The sequence below is a fragment of the Haliotis rubra genome, unplaced genomic scaffold (assembly GCF_003918875.1).
Source record: "Haliotis rubra isolate DU_JTF1 unplaced genomic scaffold, ASM391887v1 Scf1064, whole genome shotgun sequence".
Lineage (NCBI taxonomy): Eukaryota > Metazoa > Mollusca > Gastropoda > Lepetellida > Haliotidae > Haliotis > Haliotis rubra.
Window position 1 is genome coordinate 57522 of NW_025764964.1, and position 14594 is coordinate 72115.

Consider the following 14594-nt stretch of genomic DNA (forward strand, 5'->3'; position numbering starts at 1 on the left):
CAGGGTCGCTGACTTGGTTGACACAAGTCATTGTATCCCAATTGCGTAGATCGATGCTGATGCTGGTGATCACATGATTGTCTGGTCCATACCTGATTATTTATAGACCGCCGCCATATAGCTGGAATATTGTTGAGTGCGGCGTAAAACTAACCTCACTCACTCACATATACACCTTTTCAACACTATACAATGACAAATACAACACTAACAACGCAGTACACAGCTATATACGCCTTTACAATACTATACAATGATATATATACCTTTCAACACTATACTATGATATATAGACTTGTTAACTGTATACAACGATATGTTCATCAATGCAACACAAAACAATGTTGTATACACTAACAACGCAGTACACAGCTATATACACCTTTACAATACTATACAATGATATATACATGTATACCTTTCAACACTATACTATGATATATACACCTTGTCAACACTATACAACGATATGTTCATCAATACAACACAAAACAATGTTGCATACACTAACAACGCAGTACACAGCTATATACACGTTTGCAATACTATACAATGATATATTCACCTTGCCAACACTATACTATGATATACACCTTGTCAACACTATACAACGATATGTTCATCAATACAACCCAAAACAATGTTGTATACACTAACAACGCAGTACACAGCTATATACACCTTTACAATACTAAGCAATGACATATACACCTTTCAACACTACACTATGATATATACACCTTGCCAACACTATGCTATGATATATACACATTGTCAACACTATACAACGATATGTTCATCAATACTTCACAAAACAATGCTGTGTACAATACCAACGCAGTACACAGCTATATACACCTTTACAATACTATACAATGATATATACACCTTTCAACACTATACTATGATATCTACACCTTGTCAACTGTATACAACGATATGTTCATCAATGCAACACAAAACAATGTTGTATACACTAACAAACGCAGTACACAGCTATGTACACCTTTACACATATTATACAGTTATATATACACCTTTCAACACTATACTATGATATATACACCTTGCCAACACTATACTATGATATACACACGTTGCCAACACTATACAATGATATGTACACCTTGCCAACGTTATGTTATGATATATACACCTTGCCAACACTATACAATTATATATACACCTTGTCAACACTATACTATGATATATACACCTTGCGAACACTATACAACGATATGTTCATCAATACAACCCAAAACAATGTTGTATACACTAATAACGGAGTACACAGCTATATATACCTTTACAATACTATACAATGAAATATATACCTTGCCAACACTATACTATGATATATACACCTTGCCAACACTATACAATGATATGTACACCTTGCCAACACTATACTATGATATATACACCTTGCCAACACTATACAATGATATATACACCTTGTCAACACTATACTATGATATATACACCTTGTGAACATTATACAACGATATGTTCATCAATACAACCCAAAACAATGTTGTATACACTAACAACGCAGTACACAGCTATAAACACCTTTACAATACTATAGAATGAAATATATACCTTTCAACACTTTACTATGATATATACACCTTGCCAACACTATACAATGATATATACACCTTGTCAACACTATACTATGATATATACACCTTGCGAACACTATACAACGATATGTTCATCAATGCAACCCCAAACAATGTTGTATACACTAACAACACAGTACACAGCTATATACACCTTTACAATACTATAGAATGAAATATATACCTTTCAACACTATACAATGATATATACACATTCCCAACACTATGCTATGATATATACACCTTGTCAACACTATACAACGATATGTTCTTCAATACAACACAAAACAATGTTGTATACACTAACAACGCAGTACACAGCTATATGCACCTTTACAATACTATATAATGATATATACACCTTTCAACACTATACTATGATTTATACACCTTGTCAACACTATACAACGATATGTTCATCAATACAACACAAAACAATGTTGTATACACTAACAACGCAGTACACAGCTATATACACGTTTGCAATACTATACAATGATATATACACCTTGCCAACACTATACAACGATATGTTCATCAATACAACACAAAACAATGTTGCATACACTAACAACGCAGTACACAGCTATATACACGTTTGCAATACTATACAATGATATATTCACCTTGCCAACACTATACTATGATATACACCTTGTCAACACTATACAACGATATGTTCATCAATACAACCCAAAACAATGTTGTATACACTAACAACGCAGTACACAGCTATATACACCTTTACAATACTAAGCAATGACATATACACCTTTCAACACTATACTATGATATATACACCTTGTCAACTCTATACAACGATATGTTCATCAATACAACACAAAACAATGTTGTATACACTAACAACGCAGTACACAGCTATATGCACCTTTACAATACTATACAATGATATATACACCTTTCAACACTATACTATGATATATACACCTTGTCAACACTATACAACGATATGTTCATCAATACAACACAAAACAATGTTGCATACACTAACAACGCAGTACACAGCTATATACACGTTTGCAATACTATACAATGATATATTCACCTTGCCAACACTATACTATGATATACACCTTGTCAACACTATACAACGATATGTTCATCAATACAACCCAAAACAATGTTGTATACACTCACAACGCAGTACACAGATATATACACCTTTACAATACTAAGCAATGACATATACACCTTTCAACACTATACTATGATATATACACCTTGCCAACACTATGCTATGATATATACACATTGTCAACACTATACAACGATATGTTCATCAATACTTCACAAAACAATGCTGTGTACAATACCAACGCAGTACACAGCTATATACACCTTTACAATACTATACAATGATATATACACCTTTCAACACTATACTATGATATCTACACCTTGTCAACTGTATACAACGATATGTTCATCAATGCAACACAAAACAATGTTGTATACACTAACAAACGCAGTACACAGCTATGTACACCTTTACACATACTATACAGTTAGATATACACCTTTCAACACTATACTATGATATATACACCTTGCCAACACTATACTATGATATACACACGTTGCCAACACTATACAATGATATGTACACCTTGCCAACGTTATGTTATGATATATACAACTTGCCAACACTATACAATTATATATACATCTTGTCAACACTATACTATGATATATACACCTTGCGAACACTATACAACGATATGTTCATCAATACAACCCAAAACAATGTTGTATACACTAACAACGCAGTACACAGCTATATATACCTTTACAATACTATACAATGAAATATATACCTTGCCAACACTATACTATGATATATACACCTTGCCAACACTATACAATAATATGTACACCTTGCCAACACTATACTATGATATATACACCTTGCCAACACTATACAATGATATATACACCTTGTCAACACTATACTATGATATATACACCTTGTGAACATTATACAACGATATGTTCATCAATACAACCCAAAACAATGTTGTATACACTAACAACGCAGTACACAGCTATAAACACCTTTACAATACTATAGAATGAAATATATACCTTTCAACACTTTACTATGATATATACACCTTGCCAACACTCTGCTATGATATATACACCTTGTCAACATTATACAACGATATGTTCATCAATACAGCACAATTCAATGTTGTATACACTAACAACGCAGTACACAGCTATATGCACCTTTACAATACTATACAATGATATATACACCTTTACAATACTATACAATGATATATACACCCTGCCAACACTATACTATGATATATACACATTGCCAACACTATACAATGATATGTACACCTTGCCAACACTATACAATGATATATACACCTTTTCAACACTATACTATGTAATATACACCTTGCCAACACTATACAACGATATGTTCATCGATACAACCCAAAACGATGTTGCATACACTAACAACGCAGTACACAGCTATATACACCATTACAATACTATACAATGATATATACATCTTGCCAATACTATACTATGATATATACACATTGCCAACACTATACAATGATATGTACACCTTGCCAACACTATACAATGATATATACACCTTTTCAACACTATACTATGTAATATACACCTTGTCAACACTATACAACGATATGTTCATCAATACAACCCAAAACAATGTTGTATACATTAACAACGCAGTACACAGCTATATACACCTTTACAATACTACACAATGACATATACACCTTTCAACACTATACTATGATATATACACCTTGACAACACTATGCTATGATATATACACCTTGTCAACACTATACAACGATATGTTCATCAATACAACACAAAACAATGTTGTATGCACTAAAAACGCAGTACACAGCCATATACACCTTTACAATACTATACAATGATACATACACCTTTCAACACTATACTATGATATATACACCTTGTCAACTGTATACAACGATATGTTCATCAATGCAACCCAGGGCGGTGGGGTAGCCTAGTGGTTAAAGCGTTGGCTCGTCACGCCGAAGACCCGGGTTCGAATCCCCACATGGGTACAATGTGTGAAGCCCATTTCTGGTGTCCCCCGCCGTGATATTGCTGGAATATTGCTAAAAGTGGCGTAAAACCAAACTCAGTCAGGCAATGCAACCCAAAACAATGTTGTATACACTAACAACGCAGTACACAGCTATATACACCTTTACAGTACTATAGAATGATATATACACCTTGCCAACACTATACTATGATATATACACCTTGCCATCACTATACAACTATATGTTCATCAATACAACACAAAACAATGTTGTATACACTACAACTCAGTACACAGCTATATACACCTTTACACTACTATAGAATGATATATACACCTTGCCAACACTATACTATGATATATACACCTTGCCATCACTATACAACTATATGTTCATCAATACAACACAAAACAATGTTGTCTACACTACAACTCAGTACACAGCTATATATACCTTTACACCTGCGCCCTCAGACACAAGGCGATGATAAACGTCATAGTGTTTTCTTTCTAATGCCTTCATAATCGGTGTTTGGTAGTTTGTTTCTTTTGATACACACACCCGTCTGTTGATGTCACATGTTTTCATGGATAGAATGTGTTTCACAATATGTTACCTTCTTCACATGCCACCATCAGACAGTCATTGTTCTATTTTTAGTGTGGGTCAGATCGGCACCATCAGATACTAGGAGATGATAAACATATTAATATACTTAGTTCTCAAAGGAAACGCGACAAGTCCATTTGAATATGAACTGTTATCCCACATTAATATACTTAGTTCTCAAAGGAAACGCGACAAGTCCATTTGAATATGAACTGTTATCCCACATTCATACTTCCTGCCACTATATGCTTTACACAGAACGCTCCAAAGAAACATAAAAGACAATAGCAACGACAGTGGTTTTAAGATCTGATGAAGTTTTCATATTGTGTCCAACCTGAAGAGTCTGCGTTAGACACGTTTAGAAGCTTAAGCTGATAATCGATGTTATCAGTACCTGGTATGACCACCATTATTGTTTATCACATGAGTACACCGTCTTCCTATGGACATGAACAAACGTCGAATGAAAGCACGGGGAATGCTATTGTACTCATTCAACACTGCATTCTACAACTGCCGCCGACTTTGTGGAGGAACTGGTCTTTGACGAGGGCGTCGGTCCAACTCGTCCCAGAGATGTTCCACTGGATTCAAATCTTGACTAAGAGGTGGCCAAACCATTGTCTTGATATGTGATTGGACAAGAATTGTCCTATGATAATGGCGGCGTGCGCGCGGGCATTACCGTGTTGGAGCTGCAACTGTGGTCTGGGTCTAAAGAGCAGGACGACAACAGGCCAAAAATTTCGTCAATGTAGCGTCGTGCAGTTACACCCCGTCCACGACCTTGACCGTTGGTTTGGAAGATTACAGGTGGTACATGCTTTCCCCGGATTATTCCACCCTCACATCATAAGGGAAGGCCCACCCCAGTGGTCCCTTTCCAGAACACGTGGGTCTCTGAAACGTTCATTTCGTCGGCGCCATACTCTCACTCTCCACTCTGCAACGTGGACACAAAAACGACTCTCGTCTGAGAAAACAACGTTCTGCCACTGTGCATATCTCCAATGCTGATGTTGGCGAGCCCATGCTAAGCGCAGACAACGGTGCCGTGGCGTCAAAATCGGTCCAACACAGGTTCTCCTACAGTGTAGCCGGTGTGCTCTCAAACGTCGAAGCACAGTGTTTCCTGAAATTGGTCTGTTGTGAATCCCAATTGTCTGACGGGCTGTAACAGTAGCTGGAAGAAAACGGTTGCGAAGATGTGACGTTACGATGTAACGGTCTTGCCTGTGTGACGTCATTCGTGGCCTGCCATCTCTAGGTCGATCTCTCACCGAATTCGTTTGACTTTGGCGTTCAATCTGTCGGTAAATTGTCGTCCGATGTACTCCCATATGTTGTGCAACGCTGCAACGATGGAACCAGCATCAATCATCCCAAGAGCACGTAGACGTGCTTCATTGCGCTGCAACGATGGAACCAGCATCAATCATCCCAAGAGCACGTAGACGTGCTTCATTGCGCTGCAACGATGGAACCAGCATCAATCATCCCAAGAGCACGTAGACGTGCTTCATTGCTTAGACGAGGCATATTGAACAGCAACAGAAACTGCCCTCGCATCTTTTAAAGGGTTCTTTCTCTCGCGAAGAAAGCTGCGTTTCATTAAATTCACATGCACAACGCGCCGGGGCATGCGTTTATGTGATGCGTTTCTGTATTTTTTTCCATAAAAATGTTCATTAATTAGATTCAGTTGTTACGTCTTATCTAACGTTAAACGTCTTGTTTCAGAAGTTTAATTTCGAAAATTGGTTTCAAAGAACATTTAACATGCACATTCATTATGATTGTGAAGTAGATAAGATAATTTTGGAAATTTCAAAACAAACATGAATGTCGCGTTTCTTTTGGAACTTAGTATATTTTCCTCTTTAAATGTTGTCATGGTTCGTGTTTGGTTAGGCCATCCTCTTCGTCTGTTTTCTTGGATAGGATGTGTTTCACAATAGACATGTTACCTATATCACACGCCAACATCAGTCAATCAGTGTTGTTTGTATCAGTTATGGTCAGATCAGCACCCTCAGATACAAGGAGATGATACACATCATAGTGTTGTCTCTCTAATGCCATCATAATTGGTGTTTGTTTTGACTCTCCTCCTCGCCTGTTGATGTCACATGTTTTCATGGATAGGATGTGTTTCACAATAGAAATGTTACCTCCTTCACATGCCAACATCAGGCAGTCAGTTTTGTTTACATCAGTAATGGTCAGATCAGCACCCTTAGATACAAGGAGATGATACACATCATAGTGTCGTCTCTCTAATGCCATCATAATTGGTGTTTTTCCTGATAATCCTCCTTGTCTGTTGATGTCACATGTGTTCATGGATAGGATGTGTTTCACAATAGATATGTTACCTCCTTCACATGCCAACATGAGGCAGTCAGTGTTGTTTACATCCGTAATGGTCAGATCAGCGCCCTCAGATACAAGGAGATGATACACATCATAATGTCGTCTCTCTAATGTAATGCTAATTGGTGTTTTTCGTGATAATCCTCCTCGTCTGTTGATGTCACATTTTTTCATGGATAGGATGTGTTTCACAATATATATGTTACCTCCTTCACATGCCAACATCAGGCAGTCAGTGTTTTTTTTATTAGTAATGGTGAGATCAGCACCCTCAGATACAAGGAGATGATACACATCATAGTGTCCTCTTTCTAATGCCATCATAATTGGTGTTTTTCCTGATAACCCTCCTCGTCTGTTGATGTCACATGTTTTCATGGATAGGATGTGTTTAACCATAGTTATGTTACCTCCTTCACATGCCAACATCAGGCAGTCTCTGTTGTTTTTATCAGTAATGGTCAGATCAGCACCCTCAGACACAAGGAGATGATACACATCATAGTGTCGTCTCTCTAATGCCATCATAATTGGTGTTTTTCCTGATAATCCTCCTTGTCTGTTGATGTCACATGTGTTCATGGATAGGATGTGTTTCACAATAGATATGATACCTCCTTCACATGCCAACATCAGGCAGTCGTTATTGCACATATTAATAATGGTCAGATTTGCACCCTCAGATACAAGGAGATGATAAACATCATAGTGTCCTCTATCTAATGCCATCATAATTGGTGTTTTTCCTGATATTCCTCCCCGTCTGTTGATGTCACATGTGTTCATGGATAGGATGTGTTTCACAATAGATATGATACCTCCTTCACATGCCAACATCAGGCAGTCTCTGTTGTCTTTGTCAGATTTGGTCAGATGCGCGCCCTCGGATACAAGGAGATGATACACATCATAGTGTCCTCTATCTAATGCTATTATAATTGGTGTTATTCCTAATAATCGTCCTCGTCTGTTGATGTCACATGTTTTCATGGATAGGATGTGTTTCACAATAGATATGTTACCACCTTCACATGCCAGCATCAGGCAGTCTTTATCGTACCTATCAATAATGGTCAGATCAGCACCCTCAGATACAAGGAGATGATACACATTAAAGTGTCCTCTCTCTAATGCCATCATAATTGGTGTTTTTTCTGCGATTCCTCCTCGTCTGTTGATGTCACATGTTTTCATGGATAGGATGTGTTTCACAATAGATATGATACCTCCTTCACATGCGAACATGAGGCAGTCGTTATTGTACCTATCAATAATGGTCAGATCAGCGCCCTCAGATACAAGGAGATGATACACATTATAGTGTCCTCTCTCTAATGCCGTCATAATTGGTGTTTTTTCTGAGAATCCTCCTTGTCTGTTGATGTCACATGTTTTCATGGATAGGATATGTTTCACAATAGATATGTTACCTCCTTCACATGCCAACATGAGGCAGTCTCTGTTGTTTGCATCGGTAATGGTGAGATCAGCACCCTCAGATACAAGGAGATGATACACATCATAGTGTCCTTTCTCTAATGCCATCATAATTGGTGTTTGTTTTGACTCTCCTCCTCGTCTGTTGATGTCACATGTTACCATGGATAGGATGTGTTTCACAGCAGATATGATACCTCCTTCACATGCCAACATCAGGCAGTCGTTTTTGTACCTATCAATAATGGTCAGATCAGCGCCCTCAGATACAAGGAGATGATACACATCATAGTGTCCTTTCTCTAATGCCATCATAATTGGTGTTTGTTTTGACTCTCCTCCCCGTCTGTTGATGTCACATGTTTTCATGGATAGGAAGTGTTTCACAATAGATATGTTACCTCCTTCACATGCCAACATGAGGCAGTCAGTGTTGTTTACATCCGTAATGGTCAGATCAGCGCCCTCAGATACAAGGAGATGATACAAATCATAGTGTCCTCTCTCTAATGCCATCATAATTGGTGTTTTCCCTGATAATCCTCCTCGTCTGTTGATGTCACATGTTTTCATGGATAGTAAGTGTTTCACAATAGATATGTTACCTCCTTCACATGCCAACATGAGGCAGTCAGTGTTGTTTACATCCGTAATGGTCAGATCAGCGCCCTCAGATACAAGGAGATGATACACATCATAGTGTCCTCTATGTAATGCTATTATAATTGGTGTTTTTCCTGAGGATCCTCCTCGTTTGTTGATGTCACATGTTTTCATGGATAGGATGTGTTTCACAATAGATATGTTACCTCCTTCACATGCCAACATGAGGCAGTCTCTGTTGCATATATCAGTAATGGTCAGATCAGCGCCCTCAGATACAAGGAGATGATAGACATTATAGTGTCCTCTCTCTAATGCCATCATAATTGGTGTTTGTCGTGAAAATCCTCCTCGTCTGTTGATGTCACTTATTTTCATGGATATGATGTGTTTCACAATAGATATGATACCTCCTTCACATGCCAACATCAGGCAGTCTCTGTTGCTTGTGTCAGTAATGGTGAGATCAGCACCCTCAGATACAAGGAGATGATACACATTATAGTGTCCTCTTACTAATGCTGTCATAATTGGTGTTTTTCCTGAGGACCCTCCTCGTCTGTTGATGTCACATGTTTTCATGGATATGATGTGTTTCACAATAGATATGTTACCACCTTCACATGCCAGCATCAGGCAGTCTTTATTATGCCCGTCAGTTATGGTCAGATCAGCGCCCTCAGACAGCAGACGAAGATAAACATCTTCATGCCCTCCTTTTGCGGCAAACATAACTGCTGTTCGACTCAATGATGTTTCCTTCTTGTTCACATCGAATAGCTTCAGTGAAATTAAGAAGTTCACAGTTGAAAGATTACCATTTTCACTCGAAAAATGCAAACAGTCTTTCCCACCTGTTACTGTTAAATCGGCTCCTTTTTGTTTTAGGAACTTTAGAATATCAAGGCGACCTCTTTTGGTACAAATCACTGCAGGCGTTAAATTCTCATAACCCATCAAATTAATCAAGGCAGGCCATGTTTCAACCACCTTTGTTGTCAACGCCATGCTTCCTGATTCACACGCATAATGCAAACAGGTGTTTCCTTTCCTGTCCGTCACTGAAATATCAGCACCTTTCCGTATGAGAAAGTTGAACACCTTATGATTTCGGGACTTCGCAGCAATGAGCAGGAGGGTTGTCCCGTCGATGGCATATTCAACATCAAATCCTCCACGTTTACACATCACTGTAACGAGGTGTTCCAAATATTCCAGTTTGTCATGGGTAATACAGGCTACCACACATGTATATAGATCAGGTGCTGTGTCACCCAGTCTTACAGCAACTTCTAAAGACTTGGAGAATAGAAAGTAACTGTAAGATAGGGAAGCCAAATACAAAAAGCTTTCACCAGTTTCTATATCCCTTCGCAGGACAGTCTCACCAATATTATCATTAATCTCTGTCCATAGTAGAGAGGCAATCCTTTCATCCTGGAGAACGGGGTGTTTTACTGTCCAGATGAAGCACCCTTGTCGAATACCTTCCACCAGTCTGTTCACTACCACTGGGTGTAGTTGGGGCGTGATGGAGATCAGGTTTGTGACATCATCAATGTCTGATGACTGTAGACTAATACTTAGTCTCACTCGTTCATACAAGAACTTCAGTGAGCAGTGTTCCAGCAGCAACACGATATTGAGACATCCTACAGCACAGGCTGCAGCATCGTATATGGAGGGGTGGGAGAAAAATGCTATGTGATCCTCGATTGTACAGTAGATCCCAGTAAAGTTGTTGATCTCCTTGACAATGCCTGTCCTTGTACAAAAAGGAACTACATCCTTGACAGCGTCAAACATCACATGTCCAGCTTTCCGTGACTGCAAAGAAACAAGGTTCAGTTTTCCATCAGACAGGATGAGGATGATGATTGCTGCCGATCTATTGCTTTCTTCACGGACAATAGTGTCAAGGTCGCTTCTCAGGTAGGTCAGTGGATGGTTGAAGAATTCCAGCTTGTGCAACTGGAAAACAGCATTGGTGAAAAACAGTCTGCTGATAAGAGGGAATCCAAATATGTTGTGTTTTGAATCTGTGATGATACACATATCCTTTTCAGAGATATCGCATGCAGGATGTTTGGACTTGTAAGAACATAACACACGTTTCTTTTCTTCAGTCGTCAGACAGTCTTTAGCCATATCAAGAACAGCTTCTGCTCTAAGTAGATCCACTTTGTACTGACGTAGTCTGGAACATCCTTCTTTCCAGTTGTATGTCCTAGATGTGAACAAAAGTTTTAGTTTGTAAACAGGGGGTTCTTCTTTGGATTTGTCTTTCCCTTCTTCATCCTTCTTCTTCTTTGAAACCTCAGCATCTGCAGCAGTTTTAGCACGATCATCAACCAAAGCCCTAAACAGTTTATGTATTTTTTCCAAATTTAAACTGAATGTAACAGAGCCAAATATATCGTCAAAAACAACCAACATGTGTGATTGTCGTTTAGAAATTGTATCAACATCAAAGAGTTGAATGTCTTCCACAAACACTGTTTCGTATCCCTGTTGCTGATATTCCTCACAGATCATCAGAGCAATGCTGGTCTTCCCATCTCCTGGAGCTCCACAGATGCTGGCATGACCATACTTCTCAAGGAGTTGTTTAGCTGTCTGGAGGGCATGGATGTTCACAAAATACTTCTTTAGGTGTTCCACCTTGTGACAGAAACGTTCTGTGGGGAAATGGAAATGAAATTATTAGACAGTTAATGTGGTCGGTGTTTGGGTCTGATTCTGGCAATTGATACAAGTAATTGTGACATTTCCACCTTAAGCTCACTGCAGAGGATGAGAGTATCCTGTTACATCGGTCTATAACGAGAATACTCTAAATATTTTAGATCAACTGTACTTTGTTCAGGAAATCCATCATGTCTTCTGAGCAATTATTTTTACGATAAAAGCTGAGAGCAAATCTCCAGTCTATTTGAGAAGATTGTTATGGCTTTTCCAATTAATAAAAGCTTAGTCCCAGTGACCATGCGAAATTGTCCTCTTTTCATTTTCAGGACAAAATAGTTGTGCCCTTTCAGCGGCTACATAAGGGATGGAAAACAGCATAAGAGATGGGCTTTTCGTCATTATCCTCTCTATCAATTGATCAAGATGTTTGTGCAGCATCTCACCTTGTGACAGACATTCTAGTTCCTTGCTCCCCAACGGAGACAGAGACATTGGACGCATTGGTCAAGTCCACCTGAGACACTGGACCACCTGCAACAGAACAAGTTAACCTCTGGTCTCAATTTTCCTGTTATTCTCATACTGTCTAAGCATAAATTCAAACAAATTATTTCACTTGGATCAGTTCTTTCTCACTCAAGCCTATATTTATAGACCATCTGCTGCTAATACTCATGCTTATCTGCACTGCACGCGCGTGACTTTGAGTATGAAATGCTCACTGTAGTTGTGCTGTGTGGCTAATATAGAGGCTGGTTGTCTCCCTTGTTCATTCCTTCTCAGGACTTCAGCTGCTTCCTCAGTAAGCCTTCCGGTCATCTGATGGTCACTTGCGTCAGGATTTCCTTCCATTACTCACTGTCCTGAAGGTAAAGTACAGTTGTAACACCTGTCACATAATTATAACAGAGTACTTAGATCAACCTCAATCTTAATACACAATCAAGGGCTAAATGAGTGAGTGAGTTGAGTTTTATGCCGCGCTCAGCAATATTCCAGCTATATAGCGGAATCAAAGGCTAAAAGAACCATTTAGTGCAACATATAGTCTGTATTTTATTATTGTTTTGATTTGGTTTGTTATTTTCTTATAGTTTTCATGTCCAGCAAGAGAATAATAATAATAAGGGCATTTGTAATGTGTTGAATTCCGCACCACGGATGGGCACGCTCAAAGAGTTACAATTATTATTATTATTACCCCTGATAACCCAAGCTGAGGGTATCTTCAGATTATGACTAGTCCCAGTATGACCACTCCCAGTTTGGCTTCTCATGAACATAAACATATAATGGAGCACTGTACCTGTAGAGCTGATTACTCCCAATTTGTCTACTCTTTGAAATAAACCTATAAGGGAGACTCCCAAGGCCTACTTATGATGATTAGAAGCCAAATGAATCGGGGATCTTGTGATCATTCATTGATATTGGAGATAACTCCTCTACTCGGATTAAGACTTTGTAAACTTATAGTACAGGTTGTTTGTTTTCAAACTTGGACATAATCCCTCCACATTAGACTGACTGACTGGCTGAGTTTGGTTTTACGCCGCTTTTAGTAATATTCCAGCAACATCACGGCGGGGGACACCAGAAATGGGCTTCACACATTGTGCCCACGTGGGGATTCGAACCCGGGGTCTTCGGCGTGACGAGCCAACGCTTTAACCATTCGGCTACCCCACCGCCCCCTCCACATTAGAACCCAAGCTAAGTTTTGAAAACTGGACATAGTCGCATGACTTATCCCACCGTTGCCCGTTTTCTGCTGGGTGAACAGAGGCAATTTTGAACAAACTCACTTGCCTAAGATGAGACCACATGTATCACATGTGCTTCGTTGTGGGGCAGGACTGAAGTCCTAGAAACTCTCAGGAGTCAAGCTGCCAAACACGGTCACCCATTCAAGAGGTGTCCTCGACCAACATTGCTTAATTTCAACTGATTTGTTACTTGTGACCTGAACTCTATGCACAGGACCACACACGTTCATGGCCTACACAAAGAAACACGCAGGATAGCTGTATACTCTGAAACCTGACCTCTGATATTTCATACAGATATAACTATTCAAAGCCTTAGTCTCGTTGTTTAAGTTTACAATACATTTCTTTGTGAGGTTAGCATATTTGATTATCATCAGGAGATTGTCCGGTGA

General features: G+C 38.8%; 1 protein-coding gene and 2 long non-coding RNA genes across 4 annotated transcripts in view; all 3 read right to left on the reverse strand.

Annotated features, from left to right (window-relative positions):
- Positions 1 to 417: 417 nt before the first annotated feature.
- Positions 418 to 1281, reverse strand: LOC124278834. The gene is made up of 4 exons (XR_006899196.1): positions 1187 to 1281; positions 1038 to 1066; positions 594 to 917; positions 418 to 447 (listed from the first exon to the last, which is right to left on the reverse strand). It is a non-coding gene; the product is annotated as an uncharacterized LOC124278834 (long non-coding RNA).
- A 593-nt stretch (positions 1282 to 1874) lies between these two features.
- On the reverse strand, positions 1875 to 4707 carry LOC124278825. Of its 2 annotated transcripts, XR_006899195.1 has the most exons (6): positions 4589 to 4707; positions 4412 to 4440; positions 3876 to 4233; positions 2838 to 3014; positions 2398 to 2544; positions 1875 to 2133 (listed from the first exon to the last, which is right to left on the reverse strand). It is a non-coding gene; the product is annotated as an uncharacterized LOC124278825 (long non-coding RNA). The 2 variants fall into 2 exon arrangements; XR_006899194.1 differs by lacking the exons at positions 2838 to 3014; positions 3876 to 4233; positions 4412 to 4440; positions 4589 to 4707 and adding an exon at positions 2720 to 2795 and having other exon boundaries at positions 2398 to 2573.
- Positions 4708 to 8528: 3821 nt separating this feature from the next.
- The window catches only part of LOC124278815, a 45591-nt gene continuing 39525 nt past the window's right edge, over positions 8529 to 14594 (reverse strand). Inside the window, exons 2-6 of the mRNA XM_046714589.1 lie at positions 13156 to 13296; positions 12877 to 12964; positions 10156 to 12423; positions 8766 to 8931; positions 8529 to 8559 (exon numbers count right to left, since the gene is read on the reverse strand). Coding sequence (XP_046570545.1) covers positions 8529 to 8559; positions 8766 to 8931; positions 10156 to 12423; positions 12877 to 12934 — 2523 coding nt within the window. The 5' untranslated portion in view covers positions 12935 to 12964; positions 13156 to 13296. The remainder of the gene's footprint in view (positions 8560 to 8765; positions 8932 to 10155; positions 12424 to 12876; positions 12965 to 13155; positions 13297 to 14594) is intronic.